Below are 22,326 nucleotides of genomic sequence, written 5' to 3'. Positions count from 1 at the left end.
ATACTTAACCTAGAATTTTTTTCGGGATTTTTGAAAAAAATTAGATTGGCGTCTGTGGACAGACAAAAGAGAAAAAAAATCGATTCCATATATAATAAACACATTTATTATATTTTACAAATCTCTTACATTTTTAAATCAGAAAAACATTTCTGGGACCCACATTTATTTCTGGATTTTTTCCCCAAATATTTTGCGGGTATTTTTTTTTGCTTTTTGCTAAAACACCATTTTGAAAGATTTGCTGAACGAAAAAAGTTACTTTTTGGAAACTTTTGTGGAAATTTTAATTGGAGTTTGACACAACAAACATTTTGCTGGGATATACAAATTTTTTGGAAAATTTTGCAAATTATTGGATTTTTTCTGGAGAAAACAATTTTGTGGAACTTGACCCAATACTAGCACCTTGTGATTTTAAATTATTACCTAGCGTTTTTAGAAAATTTGTTGCTTCAACCAAATTTCATAGCAATATTTTTGGCTCGTCAAAATTTAAAATTCCTCCTGCAATTTTATTATGTATATTTTTGAGGATTCTTTGTTCGACAAACCCAGCACACATTTTTATTTCAATAGAAAATATTTTTCCTTTTGGAAATATTTATTGAAAATTTTCATTTCCTACAATTTTACTGCTGGGAAAAACCCTCGTTGGTGGAAAATCAAAAATCTTTGGTCGTTTTTGTAGCGTTTTTTTGCCTGTACAATCCTCCACCTTTACTCTTTTTGGAATACTATTGATTATTTCTGGATTTTCTTAAAATAAAATATCCCTGTGAGTGGATTTCAAGATATTTTATGACACCTTGGTATATCTTGATTGAGTTTGACTTCTCTGGACAACCCAGCAAACATTTTTAAAACAAAATTATTTCGGCGTCTCATACAAAGTAAAGTTTCTGGGATTTTGCAAGACTTTCAAGTCTTTGGAACAAAACGAAATATAATTCGACCCAAACCAAAATTGTACATAGATTCGTTGATCAAATTGAAGAAGATAGCTTATCCTTATTTTTAAAAATAAAATTTGATAAAAGTTTTGAATCTTATTCCAGTCAATCCTTTTCATTGGGTTGCCTTTCCTTTTTGCAACACAACAAAATTTCGGTAAAGGTTAATACTCAGTCATCAAGATGGATAAGACCCTAAGCGAAAAATTCGCAAACTGCGTCAACGATCTTCAGGATTATATTTCAATTTTTTCAATAACCAAACCGGATGACACGGTTCATACTTTGGAGACAACACGCATGGAGTTGGATCAAGGGCATATTTAGAGACTGCCGTGATTATGTTTCCGGAGGAAAAACCATCGACAAAATAAACTGAGGAAACATTATTTGGATACCATGGATCATATAAACAGGCGCTGATAAATGGACAATTCAATGTTCAATAAATGGACAAATTCAAAATATTTTGGATGAAAAGGCACAGGAGAAAATGAAAAGAGATTCAGAGATGTCACAGCAAGGAAAGGAAGGTGTTTTACGCCAATATCACGGCTGCCGCCATGCGACACAGACACCTTTAAGGGGGTTATCGGAATGGCCGACTTTCAGAGATTTATTTTCGGCAATTTACATAAACATTCAAAATTAAGAATGTCGAAAAGTTATCCATTTGACTCAAAAGACGCAGAGAAGCACGAGAAATTATAACGCATGTTCCCCTAACTAATGATGGATTTGCACTAGCGTGGAAAAATCTTACGGATCGTTATGAGAACAAAAGGATGCAAATTATGAGAATTAAAACACTTTTTAATCTACCTGGTGTTTCTACAGAGTCAAGTCACACTATTCAAAAACTACAACGCACTGTAAATAGCTGTATTCAAACTTTGGGATGCTTGACGTCGATGTAAAAGGATGGGATCCGATTTTAATATACATTTGCTCAACAAAATTACCTAGAGGCTTTTTAGAAGAATTCGAGAACTCATTAAGCGATTGTAACAAATACCAAATGGAACATTTTGACGATTTCTTAACACAACAATTCAAACCTTGGAATCAGTAGGGAATATAAAACCCTCAACATCAAAATTTGCTCAACAGAAGCAAAATAGCATCATAAACCTAGATTTTTGAAAACATTTCAAACAATGTCGCAAAAAATACACCAATTTTGAGGAAGAAACAACTTAGCACAACCTCAATAAAAAAATTACAAATACTCAAACATGTCAAGTCTGCAAATCAAATCATTTTATCAGGGATTGCAGCGAATTTTTAAAAAAGAGTGTAAATGACAGAATTCACACTGTGAAAACGTCACACTTATGCTATAACTGCTTTGTCTTCAACCACGGAGTAAAGATTGCAAAAGTCGCTTGGTTGTCGTATCTGTACTATGAGCATAATACTTACTTTGTTACACAAGGGGTCGGAAACCCGAACCACAAACACATACCTAGCTCGAGTGGAAGCACAACCTAGTACCAGTGCGGCTGCTCTTTCAAATCACATACAGTCCACTACCAACCTAGAACCAACTACTATTACCACTTTGACCCTCCAATGAGGCGAATTAGTGAACAACAATCTGGAGGAACTCTACTTTTCACAGCAATAGTACAAATTGAAACCAAAGGACAACTATACGATGCCCGAGCTCTAATAGATTCAGGATCACAATCCACTTTTATTTCTGAGAAGATGAAAACCTCTTGAAATTACCCACAAGGAACAATCTAGTTCATTTCACCGGCCTTAGTCAATTGTTGCCGAAACATCTACGAAATCTTGCTTGTTTACTATGAGGTCCAAATACGACCGTGCTTTAAACTGGAAGTATGGCTCCAGTTCTAAATAATTTACCTTCAAATTTACCACCACAAAACTTAGATGAATCACACTTCGAGATGTAACCTCATTAGAACTGGCTGACCCAAATTTTACTTTAGTCAACCCATTGATTTACTTATTGGAATGGACATAGGACCATAATATTCACACTTGGAACTCCGATGAGAACATTTGGATCAATTTTAACTCAAAAAACCAAATTTGGATGGATAGTTGGAGGACCCATACCGGGAAGCACTCTTCAACGAAAACAAATATCACTTCTAAATAAACATCAATAGAGAAGTACTTACAACGATTTTGGAGGTGGAAGAGACCCCTAAAAAAGTTTTACGGTCAGAAGAAGACCAATTTTGTGAACAAAATTTTACTGAACAACAATACGAAACAGGATGGAATATGTGGTGACTCTCCCATTCAAAAATGCGAAGAATTAGGAAATTCCCGAAACATTGCCTTAGCTCAATTCTACAGAATGGAGAAAAAACTTATGAAAACGCCCGAGATAAAAGAACAATATGATGCCTCAATACTTGAATATTTAGAACTTGGTCATATGCGGAGGATCAATCCGGATGAAGAGACGAATGCCCATTATTATGTACCACCCATGCAGTAATTAAGCCAGATCGAATCACGACAAAGTTAAGAGTCGTCTTCAATGCTTCTTGTCCTCATCAAACAAAACAGTCTCAATGACATATTGTTTTCCGGGACCCATTTTACAAACGATTTGGTACTACAAATTCTAAAATGGAGATTTTTTAAGTATGCTTTTACGCCGATATTACTAAAATGTATAGGCAAATACTGTTGGATTCAACTCAAACAAAATATCAAAGAATTCTGTTTAGAAATCGCCAACAGCCCAGTTGAAGACTATGAATTACTAACTGTAACATTTTGAGTAAATTGCGCACCGTTTCTGGCACTGAGAACTCTTATGAAATTGGCAGATGATGTTCAAGATTCGTATCCAATAGCTGCAAGAATTATAAGACAAAATCTTTATGTGGATGATGTACTTGCGGGTGGCACACAATTGAGGAGACTATAAAGCTCGGAAGGACTTAGTAGCAGCGCTCGAATCCGCTGGATTTCAACTTATGAAATGGGCCTCAAATTATCATACAATAATAAAGATATTCCACAAGAAAATTTATTGCCTCTTAACTGTGTTGGATATCTCTGAAGATGCGTCCACGAAAACGTTGGGAATTCGATGGAATATATCAGGTGATTTTTTCACTTTTACACCTCCAACCGTGGAAACAAAAACATTTACACAAAACGAGAAGTTTTATCAACTATAGCCAAATTGTTTGATCCATGCGGATGGCTAGCGCCAATAGTGGTCGTAGCAAAACTGATAATGCAACACATTTGGCTGGATAAATCGATTGGGATGATACACTGAAACCAATCACCCATATAAATTGGCAAAACTTTGTCAAAAACAGCAATGATATTAAATCTCTCAGAGTTCCAAGATGGATACAGTTTACACTAGATGCTTCTGTTGAGATTCATGGATTTTGTGACGCATCGGAGAGCGCGTATGGAGCAACGCTATATGTTCGGATTGAAAAAACTGACCATACCACACATACCTTTTATTAGCAGCAAAGACTCGTGTAGCACCAATCAAAAAACTATCAATACCAAGGCTCGAATTATGTGGGGCAGTATACTTTTCAAATTAGCAAAATCTATTACAAACAGTCTACAAATATCAAAATATTCAACACATTTTTGGACAGACTCTACTATCATCTTGGCCTGGTTAAAAAAGCCTCCTTGTCATTGGAGCACCTTTGTGGGAAATAGAGTCTCGGAAATATCTGATAATGTTGGGCAAGAAAACTGGAAACATGTTGACTCTGAAAGCAACCCAGCTGACATTGCTAGTCGTGGATGTTCTCCAACTGAACTAACGACTCCTGAGCTCTGGTGGCATGGACCCTCAATGGCTCAAAAAAGATCGTTGGCCATCGCAAGATATCCCAAACGACACAAATTTAGAGGCTAAGCTGTAAAAGTTCTGACTATATTTCAAGAAAGAGATGATCCATTAAAAAATTTCTCATCATTGGCAAAAGTCTACCGATCATACGCCTATGCTCTGCGATTTTGGAAAATACTGCGCAAATCGGCAAAATCTTCGCTCCTCATCAATAGATCTTACCGCAGCCGAAATCCAAGATGGAAAACGATCTTGCATAATTCGTACACAAAAATTCGTTTATGCAGATGAATATAATTCACTAATGAAAAAGTCTCCAATTTCTCCATCTAGCCCTCTATTGACGTTAAACCCGTTTCTCGACTCAAGGGTATTATTCGAGCTAATGGCAGATTAGTTCATCTCCAGCCCTTACATATAGCGAACGTCATCCCATAATACTACCACACGGAACTACCCTTAGCAAATTGTTGGTCGAATTCACTCATAAGATCACTTTACATGGTGGCAATCAATTGATGACCCGAGTGCTAAGATCCGAATTCTGGATATTTGGACTCAAATCTCTGGTTAAACAACTATACGAAAATGTCGAATCTGCTTAATTCACAAGAAACAAACCCAAACTCAAATAATGGCCTCGCTGCCACCCCGAACGTACTTTTCTGTCTCGACCCTACAAACACTGGGGTAGATTTCGCAGGACCCTTTAATATTAAAAGTTATTCAGGAAGGGCTTGCTTTATTACAAAAGGCTATGTTTGCCTGTTCGTCTGCTTCGCCACCAAGGCTATACATTTAGAACCAACTAGCGATTTATCTACATATGCCTTTCTCGCCGCTTTCTCCAGATTCATAAGTCGGCGAGGTTGTCCGTCTTGTATATTTTCCGACAAGGGACCAATTTTGTGGGAGCGGTCGATCTATTAAAGCGAGATCGATTAGCTTTCATGAAGGATATTCAAAGTACCACAATCCAAAACAATTTCAATCAAAATCTTACTTGGAAATCTTACCTGGCGCTCCGCACATGGGCGGTTTGTGGGAGGCCGGCGTTAAATCGTTTAAAATGCATTGCGAAAAAGGTGTTCCAAAAATGAATTTCACATTTGAAGAATTTACAACTATCTTAGCAAGAATTGAAGCCTGCCTTAATTCGCGACCCTTAAGTCCTGGTAGCGATGATCCAAATGACCTTTCCCCCGTTAACTCCTGGTCATTTCTTAATTGGAACATCAATTCTTACTCCTGCTGAACCCGACATTTCCGACACAGATCTTAGTCTAGTAAATCGTTGGAAACGACTCAAAGTTATTTCACAATACTTTTGCAATAGGTGGAAATTAGAATATCTCCACGAACTTCACAGAAGAACTAAATGGAAGCGTGAAAAGGAGAATGTCAAAGAAGGAGATTTAGTAGTCATAAAGGACGATAGGTTGGCTCCAAATGAATGGAAGTTGGGTCGAATTGCAAAAACATATCTCGGTAGCGATCAGAATACGAGGGTTGTAGACATACGGATATCAAGTGGCAACATTAGCAGACCTATCACAAAAATTGTCAAATTGTTTTCCGACTGACTAGCCGGAATCCTACTTAAAAAAGAACATAGTACTCGCCTTTGGTTTTTTTTCAGATATGGCTGCCTACTTGCCCAATCAAGACTGCCGTTTAGATGATCGCAGCCGCAAGTCCCAACCAATCCGCACGTCCAACAGCGAGAAGTTCTAGCAGACCCAGACGCCCAACCGAACCCATTCCCAGCAGACCGGCTCATAGACACCGCAGACTTCCCAGTTCCACATCGCCAGAAAGACGTCAACGAAGCCGCTCCGCTGCAAGATCCCGCCAACGCCAAGAACGACCCAGCTATTGGCAGTATTCCTGTGGGTTGTGTCAGGAGGACCATGCCCTCAGTGCTTGCGAGAGGTTTCGCCACCAGACCCCCTTCCAGCGCTATGAGACTGTGGAGCGTAGGGGGTACTGCAGAAATTGCCTTGCCAGAAGTCATTTGGCCCCTGACTGTCCGTCGTTGACTGGTTGCAGGAGGTGCAACAATCGGCATCATACGCTGCTACACGGGGCGTCTCAGCTGGAGGAAGTATCTCTAAACGTGGAAGTTGTAACAACACCAAACTTTGCGTGGGATTTGGTATTTGTGCCAACGGCTATGGTGCGCATCAAAACTGACAAAATAGAGGGGTACACCATGATAAGGGCATTAATCAGCCAATCAGCGACGATGTCCAAAATATCGTATGCGGCTTTCCGTAGATTGGGCTTACAATCGCGGATTTACAAAGGGCAGCGATTTACCACCTTTACGGTTTCGCCCCGCCGCACAAACAGCCACTGGAGTCAATGCCTTGATAATCGAAGATTTGCCCAGGCGCATTTACTCGGACCCGATCCTCGAGGACCCCACAAGAAGTTTCAGAAATTGCGCCCTAGCCGACCCTGATCCCCGAGGCAACAATCCCGTCGATGTGGAACTGGGTGCTGACGTTTACTCAGCCATAAGAAAAGACGAGTGCAAGGAGGCTGGAATTGGAGATGTCCTGGCCTATGATACACAGCTGGGTTACGTGTTTGCAGGTCCAATAAAAAATATGCCAAAAATATAAAGAACAATATTGTATTTCAAAGATGAATGTAAACACTTGTCATTCGGGGGCCAGAAATGTTCATAAAAGATGCTAGTTTTTTGCGCAACAGTGTTGTTTGTTACATTACCGGTGGCTGCATAAATAACATAAAAAAATGATGTACATATACACACACACACATGCACATATATGCAGCCACCGGTAAATTCCAATGCTGAATTCAAATAAATAAGCATCGTCACCAGCCAAAACAGGTTTGCTGTGACGATGCAAATTGGAGGTAGATCAGTTCTGTCTCAAATTTAAAAGCGCATACGCAAGGTTCCCCCCCGAAGTGAACAGTGCCCAAAACAGAAAAAAAGTGTCAACAAAAAAAAAACATCATACAAAAAACATTGTACAAAAAACCAAAACCAATTGAACAAAAAAAAAGTAAAAATTAATTGAACAAAAAAAAAAAAAAACCTAAAACTAGAACAAAAAAGTGTGAACGAAACAAATTGAATTTTAAACATTGAAATAAAACAATACAAAAACAAAAAACAAAAATAAAACAACATCTTTTAATTAAAGAAAACATAAAAAAAGGTGAAATAAAAAACAGTACATATAAAAAAATATGTTCGGCTTTTGGATATCTTTTATCCAGTCAGTTCAATTACAAATAAGATAAATTCATTCATATTAGTAATTTCTAAGTAAGTTATGTAAATAATATAAATTAGTGAAATCCACGAGATTTCGAAATGTTAAACAGCTATAAAACACATATAATGTTAATTCAATACATTTTGATATTTAATATCGTATCAGTCAGTAGGAGATCATATGTAGCATAAAAATTTGTGTTTTTTTTTTTTTTTTTCTGAGAAAAAATAAATCTTAATAAAATATTTAAGTTTTAATATAAATACGGACTTATTTATTTAACAGTAAAGAAATCACCTTCAACGAACACCCCCTCCATAAATAAATAATAGTTCCAAAACGTCTTTTAGTGATTGTGGACTGATATTTTGTGGTTTGCTTATAAGTTCCCTCATAAGGCACTGAACTTGCCATCCAGCTTCGTTTTGATGTTCCACACTAATTTCCTCCATTTGCCCAGCAACAAAATTGCCCAACCATGCAAACTTTAATTTCTTCTTTTCAGATAAAACTTTCCTAAGTACATTTAGGCCATTTCTAAAATTATTCATTGTGTTCTGAAAAGAAAGAGCTGTTATTTACTTCCTACGTAATAATAAGTAAACAAAAAGTATCAGTCAACCGATCTTTTACCAAGGGAAAAGCAAAGCTTCTGAAGGATACAAGATTTACTTTAAGCTTCTTCTTTGGTAGTTCTTGGGTATATTTATAATCCTCGTTTACATCTTTCGCATGATCCTCGCACACATCTTCTACATGACCCTTGCTCACATCCTTTACAATGTGTTCCGGAACTGTGTTCTGAAAATGTAAGTACATAATAATTATATACATATATCATGACGCCTTTAGCGAAAACTTTCCTCAATGTTATGCGTTTTTAAGAGGCATAAATGATCATAGCACCATAGCTTAGGTGAATAGAGATAGCCATTTCCTGCGCCACTTTTCCTTGAGTTTGCGAGAAGCCTTTGGTCCTGCATAAATTGCACTCTTAAATTCCTCCATTTTCGCTGGGCCTCCTTTACATGTAGGGAACCATCATATTTTAACAATCCGTCCCCAACTTTTGACCATACTTGGGCCTTTTTAACCCTGTCCAAATACTCAGGGGAACGACAGTTATATAAACAGGGATGTTGTTGCACGTATACATTTAGATGTTCTACAGCCTCATGAGTCCATTTCACTGCCACATTTTTTTCTATTTGCACTTTCTTAATACTAATCTATAATATAATTATATTATTGTCCTCAATATATTATTTTATTTAATATAATGTTATTGTAATATATATATATATATATATATATATATATATATATATATATATATATATATATATATATATATATTTTTTTTTTTTTTTTTTTTTTTTTTTGATTTCTTGCAGCACAATTTTTAAATAATTTTTCTATTGCCTGTGTACAACTCGAAATATAAAATGAAAAGAAATCAAAGAAATGACGTGCAGCCATCTTGATTTGAGAGTTACGAATTTAAGCACAAATAAAATTTTCAGATTACAGAAGGTTGTGTACATAGTGTCACCCCCTATACCTCTTACTATAAACTCATTTTCACATTAATGAAAATTTTCATAGTCTGACATAACTAACGTGACCATACGTCCCGCTTTGGGCGGGACAGTCCCGCTTTGAGGTTATCTGTCCCGCTGTCCCCAGCGAGAGCAAAAATGTCCCGCTTTCGAAAATACTGGATATTGATATTGATGAAAAATACATGAGTTATTTTTTTCCTCGTGAACATATAATTTATTTGCATAGTTTTTTTCAAGCAACATTAACATTAAAATTAACTCGAAAGATTTTGTAATGCTAATGCTGGAGTTAATGTCGACGTCGTCGACAGCGTCAAATTTCAAAAAAATTGAATCGTATGAAATTTTATGAGAGCAGTTAATCTTAACGCCGTAAGAAATTCGACGCCGAAAAAGTTCAATCTGTTTTAACTTTTTCGGCGTCGTCGACGGCGTTGACATTAACTCCAGCATAACAAGGGAAATCACCAAATTAAAAATGCTTATAAAAACAGAAAAAGTTTCTGTCACTCTGTCAGTACCCTAAGCATAGACGCTCTAAATTGTTCTGGTATCTTTTCATCGAGGAGTCGGAGAAGGCGAGCAAAGTCAAACAATTTATTTTCAATGTTAGTGATTGTAACATTACAATAATGCCTAAACACAAGTGTACTTTTAACATTTCTTTGCAAAATAAGTATCCATTTATAAAACAAAGAAGTGGTGAATCAGACGTTACGTGTGAAAAATGTACTGATTTTAGTGTTGGACATGGTGGTGCCAGTGATATTGAGAATCATTTCAATCGGAAAAACAAAAGCTTTCTGATCAAGCTGCCGCTTCAAGCTCGTCAATGCTTTCTTTTTTTAAAAGAACAAATTTGGCGACTTCCAAAGACTTGGATATAGCTGCAGCGGAGGGTGCGTGGGCGTACCACACAGTGCAAGAAAACCACAGTTTTCGTTCGGATGACTGTGCTTCAAATCTAATACAAACATGTTTTGAGCAAAAATTTAGATGTGCCCGTACAAAATCACAAGCTATAGTTGTAAATGTACTGGCACCTATGGCAATGGACGAATTGAAAGAACACCTTCACGAAGCCCACTGCATATCTTTATTAACCGATGCTTCCAATCATGGCTCAAAAAATTATTCCCTGTTTTAGTTCGCTATTTTGTACCATACGAAGGCGTGAGAGTCAGGATTTTAGAGTTTCAAAAGCAGCCAGGCGAATCATCTGATATAATTGTGGATTATTTGAAAGAAGTATTATCTTGCAATGATTTGAATAAGAAAATTGTGGCATTTTGTGCAGACAATACAAACTGCAATTTCGGAGGAAAGAATAGAAAAGGGATAAATAATGTTTACGCGAAATTGAACCTATCCGTCGGAAGGCAGCTCATTGGGATTGGGTGTGGAGCCCATATAATTCATAATGCTATCAAAACAGCCGCAGATTGTCTCCCTGTTGACTTCGAATGCATCATTGTGAAAATTTATTCATTCTTCTACATCTACAGCATTCGGGTAGAAGTTCTGAAAGAGTTCTGTGATTCCACCGACACAGAGTATCAGAAACTGTTGGGCTACAGTAAAACAAGGTGGCTTGCTTTAATGCCGGCGCTTGAGAGAATTTTAAAGATGTTTCAGCCTTTGAAAACCTATTTTCTGAGCATAGATAATGCCCTACTATTTTAAAAACGTTTTTCGAAAATCCCAGCTCTGAATTGTGGTTATATTTTTTGCACGCACAGACAGCGATTTTTCATCAAGCCGTGTTGAAAATCGAGGGACAAAACGTGTCCGCAATAGAGTCTGCGAATGTAATCAGCTCCATTCCTACTTGAAAACTAGACCCGATATTTTAAAACTAATTTGCTCTGCTGACAAATGGAGGGCTCACTGCTATACCGAACCAAGTTATGAAAAATAAAACAAACCGAAATTAGTGTCAATATCCCCGTATATGGAAACTCTGTTTACCCTGTAAAGAACAATGTCAAAAAGTGTTTCGTTCCAAAGATGACGGCAAAAAACCTAAGTCAACGACTGTCTTCTTCGACTTTTTTCAAAGCAAAAATAAACCAAGTCACTCTGAATTAGTACTATTAGTGAGCACGTGTTTATTGTCGTTCAGTTTTCAGCAATATTAAAAAAATAGTGTTTTCTATAAATGGATAGTAATAATAGCAGTGCTAGTGATTTTTCCAGCAATGAAGATGAGGAATATTTGCCAGCCCCAAAAATGATGAAGACGGAAATGACGAATTTTTTATGTGTAAATATTTGTTTAAACCATGGTAAAATTAAGAATTTAAAGTCATTTCAAATAAGCATATCCATCTCTACATTTTGTGTAATTTACTCTGTCAAATTTCCCTGCCTAGGAAATCCATAAAAATTCTGTTAAAATCTTAAAATACCGAATGTAGCCGTATATTAGGGGTTATACGAAGACGTGGACCTGCACAGACAATTTGCAGTCATAGGCTGTAGTATTCATTACGAACTTCAAATACTAAATTTGAAATAGTTCCGGTAATAGTACCGCATATCGGGAGGTACCGTTATATGGGGCTATACGAAGACGTGGACCTACATGGCAGATTATCAATACCAAAAGTCCTGCAGACATAATACACATTTGAGTAAATTTTTATCAACTTACTTAATTTCGTTCGGATGCTAGAGTGATTTCCAAAGACGAACAGACGGACAGCCAGACGTACCTCGCTAAATCGACATAGAATTTTATGCTGATCAAGAATATATTATGGGTTCTGAAATGTATATTTCGAGGTGTTCCAAATGCAATTACAAACGTAATATACCCTCCATACTATGGTGAAGCGTATAAAAATGTTAACATATAATTGCATGACTTTACCCTCTTATTTCTACCATAGTTGAATCCTTTAATTTTCCTTTGTCCTTGTTAACATTAATTTATTTTTATTTTAAAAATCACAATAATTGTCAATTACAATAGAAGCACCCGCAGCTGCCAGCCGACAAACCAAGACATGACTTAAAATAAAACTCCGTAACTAGTGGGAAATTAATCGCTAAAGTTAACTATATTTAGTCATATAACGAAACTTTTATTTTATTTTTTGACTTGGTTCGCTTTAGCTGTGAAACCTTGAAATTTTATTCAGAGTAATAATGAACCAAAGTAGATTTTTTTGTTTTTGAATATTTTTTTTTAGTAATATATTTAAATTATTATTATTTTAAATTAATATCATTAGTTAATTTTGAATATAGACTTTTACATTTTCTTTTGGTAGACTGAAATATTCCTTCCAGAAATTAATGGCAGTGCATTTACTTTACCTCTAAATATCTTCGAATTATGTTTTTATGACTTAGTTCGGTATAGCTGTGTGCCCTTCAAATATAAAACAAATACTTGACATAAGATTAATTTCATAAGTTAGATTTATACGTATTCTCTCCGTTTTTGAATAAAATTTGTTTTTAAATGCATAATTTTTTTTTTTACAAAATTCCGCCGGCGTCCCGCTCTGACGAAAAATATAAATGGTCACATTAGACATAACACATACAGAAAATACTGTGTTAAATAAAGTATTGATTTCGGTCGGTTTTAAGATATGGACCTGACGTATTTGGGTAATACGGTCGTACAAAACATTTTACCATAGTGGGGAAGTTGAATATATGCGTGCGCCATGTCGAATTTCAGGCGACGCTTTATGATGTCGAAGAAGATAGCTAAACTAGTAGATTCTTGCCGGTTCTGGAACACAAAGACATGAAATTGTAAAGGCTGGACAAAACGCACTCTGAACAAATGGTTTGTGACTATACTATTTTGAATATTAGCTCATGACAGAGGCATGTTTATATAAAAAAAAAACACAAACAAAAAAAAACACAAAGAATGACAAATAAGAATTTGAACAATCCAAAAATTTGGTTTCAAAATTCTAATCCAGGGATCTTCCCAATTAATTGCATATTGCGTTACCGATTTAAATTGCTTAACATTGGTAAGTATGGAACAACTCTAGTTTAGTAAAAACTCTTCGATTTTTCGATTTTTTACAGAGGACGGACGGACCCCAGATTTTTGACCCGAAAGTCTGAGGTAATGATGGAGTGATTTTTAAGCGGTTCCGAAGTTATAGTCAAATTATTGATTTGTTGGACCCGGATTTTTTATAAAAACCCCAAAAAGTCGAAAAAGGGTCCATTGTGGGGGCCAACCAAATTGATGATAAATTATTAATGACACTCTTACTATTCCAAAATGATACAATTTGTGGTAATACCTTTTCTGGCTCAAAAAAGAAAAAAAATTCCGGGACCAGGGTTATAATACCTACGCCTGGAAAAAAGTTTTAAAACAATTGAATGGTTAAGCCCCTATCTTTATACTTCTATACTTTGTGGAACAGAGCAATAGTAGTTTCAAGGGAGGCAGAAAATATTTATGTTTTTATACGTTGTAGACTCGTAATTTTAAATCAACTCGATTTCTAGATCCAGTTTTCCTACTTCAAATATTTGTAAAGAAAGAATTGTTCTTATAACTCCAGTTTTTCTCCAATGTTGCTATAGGTACGAATTCAGAAAATGTTGGTGAACAAGATATGTATGTGTATATATATATACCTCAACCTTCATAGACAATTTCTGTCACAGGCTGTAGCTTACATTACTAACTTCAAATAAGACATCTCAAACAATTTCGGTGAGTATTGTACCTAAAATCGTCAAAATACCGAATATAGGGAGGTACTGATATATGGGGCCTATACGAAAACCTGGACCTGCATAGACAATTTTCTGTCACAGACTGTAGTACCCATCACGAACTCTAAATACGTAATGAAACTACTACGGTGAATAATGACGCTAAAATCAGCAAAATACAGAATATTGGGAGGTAAAGTAATATGGGGGCTGTATGAAGACTTGGACCTGCATAGACAAGTTGCTGCCTTAGGCTAGTATTCATTAAGAAATTCAAACATCGAATTTGAAACAATTCCGGTGAATAATGTCGCTAAAATCATCAAAATACCGAATGTAGTGAGGTACCATTATATTGGGGCTATACGAAGACGTAGACCTGCACAGACAATTTTTTGTCATAAGCTGTAGTATCCATTTCGAACTTAAAAACCAAATTTGAAACAATTCCGGTGAATAATGTCGCTAAAATCATCAAAATACCGAACATCGGGAGGTACCGTTATATGGAGGCTATTCGAAGACGTGGATCCGTCATAGGCTGTAGTACCCATTACGAACTTCAAATACCAAATTTGAATTTTCGGTAAATAATATCGCTTAAATCACCAAAATGCCGAATATCGGGAGGTACCGTTATATAAAGACTATGCCAAAACGTAGACCCACATGATTCATTTTCAATACCAAAAGTCCTGTAGACATTTGAGTAAAATTTTATCATAATACTTCATTACAAATATGGTCATAACCCCCCTCATGTAACAAGGATTATGCACAGAATAAAATCTGTCAAAACGATTGCGGACATTAACCCCAAATAATGGTAAGGCATTTTTAACCTGATCCCCTAATATGTATCCAACCTTTATAGCTTTTTTAAGGAACAAGTCTTCGGACTGGGCTTGAGATTTTCTTCTCTGGGGCATGTCCAACAACGGCTACGCAATCCATAGTTGGGCATAAATTAAGGGAAGACTGAAAATTATAAATGAAAACTACAATGTTAACTTTGTTTTCTTTCTCATTCGAGGTACCAAATGTTTGTATCGGCAAAAAAAAAATTTGGCAAATGTCTTTCCAGCAGAATTTAAAATTAGAAAAATACAAAAATATATTCAAAATGTCAACATTTACACAAAACATTGAAAACATGAATGAAAATTGTAAAATTTATGATATAAAAAATCTTTGGGAGAAAAGCAATAATTTCTTCTATCCATATTAGTGATAATTTCATGCATTTTTGCATAAATTCCCATTAAAATCTACAAACAAAATTTTTGAAAAAAGGAATTATTCTACTTTGAATTACGAGTCGTGCCTAATTCTGAGAGCGAAGAACTTGATTGAAAGTGCTATGTGCTATATGCATAAGGCTATGTCTTTTACCGTAACAATGGTTCTATCGTTACCTACTTTAAAACATTTCAAATTAATCTTGATTGAGCGTTATATAAGTGATAATAGCCTTAAATATAAACATTTCCAAAATTTTGCAATGCATACTTACTTCGATTCCTTTATAACTCCATACGCTGCACGCAATCTTTCTTCAAAATCCTCCAGAGTAAAGTTTGGAGGTATAAAAACGCTTTTATTCGACAAATATTTACTGCATGTCGTTCCATTGTATAGTTGGCAAATGCCAACAGAAATCTGAAATTATAACACAGTTATGGATTCATATACTTTTTATAAGACAGTAGTTACCTCTTCCTTAGTTGAAATTCCAGAGCAAATTACTCTCATAAAGGTCCTAAAACAGGCGGGTATGTAAATATATTATATTCTTCATATGACTTATGCCAAAAGGGTTATTAAATACGACCAAATGTCTATTAATAACAACATCCAAACTATGGCAATAGTACAAGCCCACATATTGAATATTTCAAACCCTAGTCTTGTTTACCGATACAACCCAAATTATCTATTTGCTGGCTTGCAATAAGTGTTAAATATGGATGCAAACGTACATACATACACTGTTTTTCAACCCCAATTTAGCATCCAGCGTGCAACTAAACAATGTTGTCGACTTGTTTCTGAAAAACCGCACTAAATTTCTATTACACCGACACTCAATTTACGCTTTATACAACGCATGGTAGAAGAATATAGGTAGACGTGTCGACACAGCTGCTTGGACAATGAACTGTCAAACCAATTTTGGAATTGAAAATGTTGAATGAAAAATTAATTAAATTTGTAAAAATTGTTGAAAAACGCGAATTATAATAGCCTCCGCATATACGTATATGAACGTATATGAAAATCTACTTATATTTGAAAAAAACATTTAAATTTTTTTGACATATCAATGCTCCCAAGCGTTGATGCATCTACCTGTATTCTTCTGCCATGATACAACGATTTTCCATTTTTTGAAGTTTTATCAAAATAAATGACAACCCGTGACACAATTACAGAAGGTAGAACAAAGCTACCTCCTCAATACATTTTTTCTTTTGGTGCCCCTATTCTGTCAAAACATAGACACATTTTGTATATATGTGTGTATTGTTTTGAATAAACAATAAAGTTAGTTGATTTTTTCCAAATTAATATGAAAAATAAATGCATATTTCCGACGTTAATTTTCAACAAATAATCTTTCCATGCATGTTCTGTGGTTTGGCATAGGACATGGTATAATAACTGCAAAACTAACTGATTTGCATCAATTATAAAATTGTTTCAAATTTTACAATTGTAGTATTTCTAAAAACCACAGAAATGAATGGAAAGATTATTTGTTGAAAATAAACGTCGGAAATATGCATTTATTTTTCATATTAATTTGGAAAAAATATACAAAATGTGTCTATGTTTTGACAGAATAGGGGCACGAAAAGAAAAAAATGTATTTAGGAGGTAGCTTTGTTCTACCTTCTGTAATTGTGTAACGAGTTGCCATTTATTTTGATAAAACTTCAAAAAATGGCAAATCGTTGTATAAAGCGTAAATTGGGTGTCGGTGTAATAGAAATTTAGTGCGGTTTTTCAGAAACAAGTCGACAACATTGTTTAGTTGCACACTGGATGCTAAATTGGGGTTGAAAAACAGTGTATGTATGTACGTTTGCATCCATATTTAACACTTATTGCAAGCCAGCAAATAGATAATTTGGGTTGTATCGGTAAACAAGACTAGGGTTTGAAATATTCAATATGTGGGCTTGTACTATTGCCATAGTTTGGATGTTGTTATTAATAGACATTTGGTTGGTATTTAATAACCCTTTTGGCTTTAGTCATATGAAGAATATAATATATTTACATACCCGCCTGTTTTAGGTCCTTTATGAGAGTAAATTGCTCTGGAATTTCAACTAAGGAAGAGGTAACTACTGTTTTATAAAAAGTATATAAATCCATGACTGTGTTATAATTTCAGATTTCTGTTGGCATTTGCCAACTATACAATGGAACGACATGCAGTAAATATTTGTCGAATAAAAGCGTTTTTATACCTCCAAACTTTACTCTGGAGGATTTTGAAGAAAGATTGCGTGCAGCGTATGGAGTTATAAAGGAATCGAAGTAAGTGTGCATTGCAAAATTTTGGAAATGTTTATATTTAAGGCTATTATCACTTATATAACGCTCAATCAAGATTAATTTGAAATGTTTTAAAGTAGGTAACGATAGAATCATTGTTACGGTAAAAGACATAGCCTTATGCTATGTTCTCATTGCACTTTCAATCAAGTTCTTCGCTCTCAGAATTAGGCACGATTCGTAATTCATAGTAGAATAATTCCTTTTTTCAAAAAATTTGTTTGTGGATTTTAATGGGAATTTATGCAAAAACGCATGAAATTATCACTAATATGGATAGAATAAATTTTTGTTTTTTTTTTTTCCCAAAGATTTATTATGTCATAAATTTTACAATTTTCATTCATGTTTTCAACTTTTTGTGTAAATGTTGACATTTTGAACATATTTTTGTATTTTTCTATTTTTAAATTCTGCTGGAAAGACATTTCCCAATTTTTTTGCCGATACAAACATTTGGTACCTCGAATGAGAAAGAAAACAAAGTTAACATTGTAGTTTTCATTTATAATTTTCAGTCTTCCCTTAATTTAAGCCCAACTATGGATTGCGTAGCCGTTGTTGGACATGCCCCAGAGAAGAAAATCTCAAGCCCTGTCCGAAGACTTGTTCCTTAAAAAGCTATAAAGGTTGGATACATATTAGGGGATCAGGTTAAAAATGCCTTACCATTATTTGGGGTTAATGTCCGCAATCGTTTTGACCGATTTTATTTTGTGCATAATCCTTGTTTCATGAGGGGGGTTATGACCATATTTGTAATGAAGTATTATGATAAAATTTTACTCAAATGTCTGCAGGACTTTTGGTATTGAAAATGAATCATGTGGGTCCACGTTTTGGTATAGTCTTTATATAACGGTACCTCCCGATATTCGGCATTTTGGTGATTTAAGCGATATTATTCACCGAAAATTCAAATTTGGTATTTGAAGTTCGTAATGGGTACTACAGCCTATGACGGAAAATTGTCTATGCAGGTCCACGTCTTCGAATAGCCTCCATATAACGGTACCTCCCGATGTTCGGTATTTTGATGATTTTAGCGACATTATTCACCGGAATTGTTTCAAATTTGGTTTTTGAAGTTCGTAATGGATACTACAGATTATGACAAAAAATTGTCTGTGCAGGTCTACGCCTTCGTATAGCCCCAATATAATGGTACCTCACTACATTCGGTATTTTGATGATTTTAGCGACATTGTTCACCGGACTTGTTTCAAATTCGATGTTTGAATTTCTTAATGAATACTAGCCTAAGGCAGCAACTTATCTATGCAGGTCCAAGTCTTCTTACAGCCCCCATATTACTTTACCTCCCAATATTCTGTATTTTGCTGATTTTAGCGTCATTATTCACCGTAGTAGTTTCAAATTACGTATTTAGAGTTCGTGATGGGTACTACAGTCTGTGACAGAAAATTGTCTATGTAGGTCCAGGTCTTCGTATAGGCCCCATATAGCAGTACCTCCCTATATTCGGTATTTTGACGATTTTAGGTACAATACTCACCGAAATTGTTTGAGATGTCTTATTTGAAGTTAGTAATGTAAGCTACAGCCTGTGACAGAAAATTGTCTATGAAGGTTCAGGTCTTCGTGTATCTCCGATATCACGGTACCTCCCTATATACTAGCCCAATATAATGGCTATATTTGGTATTTTTAAGATTTTAACAGAATTTTTAAAGAATTTTATTTTTTGAAATTTTTCTAATTCGTTCCAAATTGTGGAGGGTATTCAAAGTTCTGCCCGGCCGAACTTATTGCTTTTTAACTTGTTTTATTTAATTTCATTAGGAGTTGTCCTGCTTGTGGCAACCCAAATAAATTTAAAATTCGTCAAAAACTAGCTGGCCCGGCTTGCGTTGCCGCCCTCTTACTTTTAGTCTTTAATGCATATTTTTGAAGCGCAATAAATCACAGATCTGACTATAAGTCACAATTTTTACGAAAATAAACACTCAAGCATTATTAGATATTTTAAATAACCTGTCAGTCATAGGCCTTAATTTGAGTGTAAAAAACCTATATGATAAAGAATATCTACATACAATAGCCCCATGTGAAAACTCAGCACAGTTGGTATTGTAAAGAGCTTAGAAACGGTTTGACATTTCGGTGTTTATTTCATATAGACCTACATCCCAAATCTACGTTCCGAACCAATTGTAAATTGTATGCGAAGAGGTTTTGTATCCCCTTTAGAAACAAAGTTGCCAAGTAAGGGCCAAAAAATGAAAAGAGGCCAAGAGCCTGAAAATAGCTTAAAACATATGATGGTTATACCAAAACGAGATAATTTTTTGCAAGGATGGTTTCTTTTCAATTTACCAACACTTGGCGAAATTAGTATGAAAAATATGGTTAAGATGTAAAATATACTTGGAATCGGGTTGTACACTTATCCGGGAGGTTATGACCCATATCGTGACGTGTAAAAGCGATTTAAGGTATCTTGAAAGTTAAAGAAGAAATCATTTTCTTAATGTCCAATTCGCTCTACTATGTTGCACCCTTTATATTCGGTATTTCACTGATTGCAGTCCCAATGGTTTTTGCATTTTGAGTTCTTATTGGACGGATTATTGTCATGTATCCTTCACATAATGAGATGGAGCTAATATATGCGATATATATTCACCTCTACGTCGATTTTCACAAAATTTGTCGGAGGCATTTGTAACTCTCGTACCGAACGACATTGCTATAGAGTGTATGATATGAAAATGATTATATTAAAATCTATATATCTGAGAAATATACAGGGTGAGATGAAAAAACTCATAGGTCCACGTTTTAAAATGAGCCCCATAACGCTTTGTCGGTCATTTGTGTTTGTTTAACCCTTTCAGTGTTTTTGTCAAATATATTTGACATTTAAAAGTACTCTCTTTCTTTGCCATTTTTTGTTTTTCTTACGAACCGTTATTTTTGATATTTTTTAATAACAGACACGTACGCTATTTAAAAATACTGCAGTTCTATTCTATTAGTTTCGTTTTCGAATTTCTGAGCACATTTTAGTAAATTAGTACGGAATTTCAGATTTTTATCTCGACAAAAATTTTCATTGACACTGAAAGGGTTAAATGTGTTCGCTAGTTAATAGTTAGATGCCCATTTTAGATATAAAAGATGGCTATTTAATATCGTATTGGGAACTCGTTTCATTTTTAATATTATTCAGAATTCAAAACAACAAGAAATTAACACTTCAATATAGTATGTCAATTTGAAAAAAATTTATGCCAAAAAGATATTTTTCAATCACATTTTTATTGGCATATTTTCACGCAATTTTTTTTGCCAAGTTTTTTCCGTTATATGGGGGCTGCATACAAAAATTGTTGTCATAGGCTGCAGTTTCGATTACGAATTTCAAATACGAAATTCCGGTAAATAATATCGCTAAAATTATTAAAATAGCGAGTATCGGGAAGTACTGTTATATGGGGGGCTATGCGAAGAAGTGGACCTGTATTCGAAATTTTTTATCATAGGTTGTAGTACCCATTAAGATATTCCAATACGAAATTTGAAACGATTCCGGGTGTTGTTTTTGTAGCAGTAGTGCATGTGTGTGTTTGTGTTCTGCTAATCTGGTTCCAGCTCCAGGTTTAGAAATTCGGCTACTTTAACGGGCTGTAGCCAGAGATCCTCTGGAGTGAGTTGGGTAGGTTTGGCTGAGCAATTAAAAAGGTGTAGCGTATTGTGCGGGCCTGTATCGCACGCCGGGCAGGCGTCACGCACATCTTCATCAATTCGTGCCCAATACGAATTGAGGCGACTACACCATCCTGAACGTAATTGCGCCAAAACTACCCTGGTTTGTCTAGGCAGCTGACGTTCTTCGGCTGCAATGGATGGGGGGTGGACTCCGAGGACGGCATTCACTTTATAACTGCTCATAGCATCCTCGACTGCATCGGTGTGAATGCCACTCAGACCTGCCTGATAGGCTTCTTGATCTAGAGGCTCTCTCTTGTAGCGCTGGACCTCCCTCTCTAGATCATGTATGTCCTTCCTGACACGCCTGGGTGGGGGAGAGTTATCCACCATATGATGGTTGGGATGACTCTCACGGTAACACCCAAGCAGGTACTGCAACGAAAGCATATGATTATGCTGACGTAAGGGAAGGACTTTCGCCTCCTCATGTAGATGGTCCACTGGTGTCATGAGGAGGCACCCTGTCGCAGTTCTCAGGGCAGCGTTCTGGCAGGTCTGGATAATCTTCCACTGCGTAGCACTAGTATTCGCAGACCACACTGGAGCCGCATAGTTGACCACAGACCGACCTATCGCGTTATAAGAGGTCAACAAGGTTTCTTTGTCCGTACCCCAAGAGCTGCCGGCTTGCGCCCTGAGGACCTTGTTCCTACTTTTCATCTTGTCGCAGATAGCTGTGGCTTGCGCGGACGACTTGAACATGCTGTCGAACGTTACCCCAAGAA

At 35.8% G+C, this 22,326-nt stretch overlaps 1 protein-coding gene and 1 long non-coding RNA gene across 5 annotated transcripts in view; one reads left to right on the top strand and one right to left on the bottom strand.

Moving 5' to 3' along the window:
- Positions 1 to 8,330: 8,330 nt before the first annotated feature.
- Positions 8,331 to 16,281, bottom strand: LOC131806315 (uncharacterized). Of its 2 annotated transcripts, XR_009344001.1 has the most exons (5): positions 16,134 to 16,281; positions 16,016 to 16,061; positions 15,816 to 15,961; positions 8,667 to 9,262; positions 8,331 to 8,590 (listed from the first exon to the last, which is right to left on the bottom strand). It is a non-coding gene; the product is annotated as an uncharacterized LOC131806315 (long non-coding RNA). The 2 variants fall into 2 exon arrangements; XR_009344000.1 differs by having other exon boundaries at positions 16,016 to 16,281.
- Positions 16,282 to 17,256: 975 nt separating this feature from the next.
- LOC101888675 (uncharacterized) overlaps positions 17,257 to 22,326 on the top strand; it is a 72,518-nt gene continuing 67,448 nt past the window's right edge. For 2 of the 3 annotated variants that reach the window (XR_009343997.1, XR_009343998.1), the window contains exons 1-3: positions 17,265 to 17,529; positions 17,603 to 17,648; positions 17,703 to 17,848. Coding sequence is in view for 1 of the 3 variants with exons in the window: in XM_059130286.1 (XP_058986269.1) it covers positions 17,477 to 17,529; positions 17,603 to 17,648; positions 17,703 to 17,848 (245 nt within the window). In the remaining 2 variants the exon portion in view is untranslated. Of the gene's footprint in view, positions 17,530 to 17,602; positions 17,649 to 17,702; positions 17,849 to 22,326 lie in introns of all 3 variants that reach the window. The other variant, XM_059130286.1, reaches the window with a different exon arrangement.

Source organism: Musca domestica, unplaced genomic scaffold (assembly GCF_030504385.1).
Source record: "Musca domestica strain aabys unplaced genomic scaffold, Musca_domestica.polishedcontigs.V.1.1 71, whole genome shotgun sequence".
Classification (NCBI taxonomy): domain Eukaryota; kingdom Metazoa; phylum Arthropoda; class Insecta; order Diptera; family Muscidae; genus Musca; species Musca domestica.
Note: the sequence above shows the minus strand (reverse complement) of the source record. Positions and strands in the feature narration are given on the sequence as shown.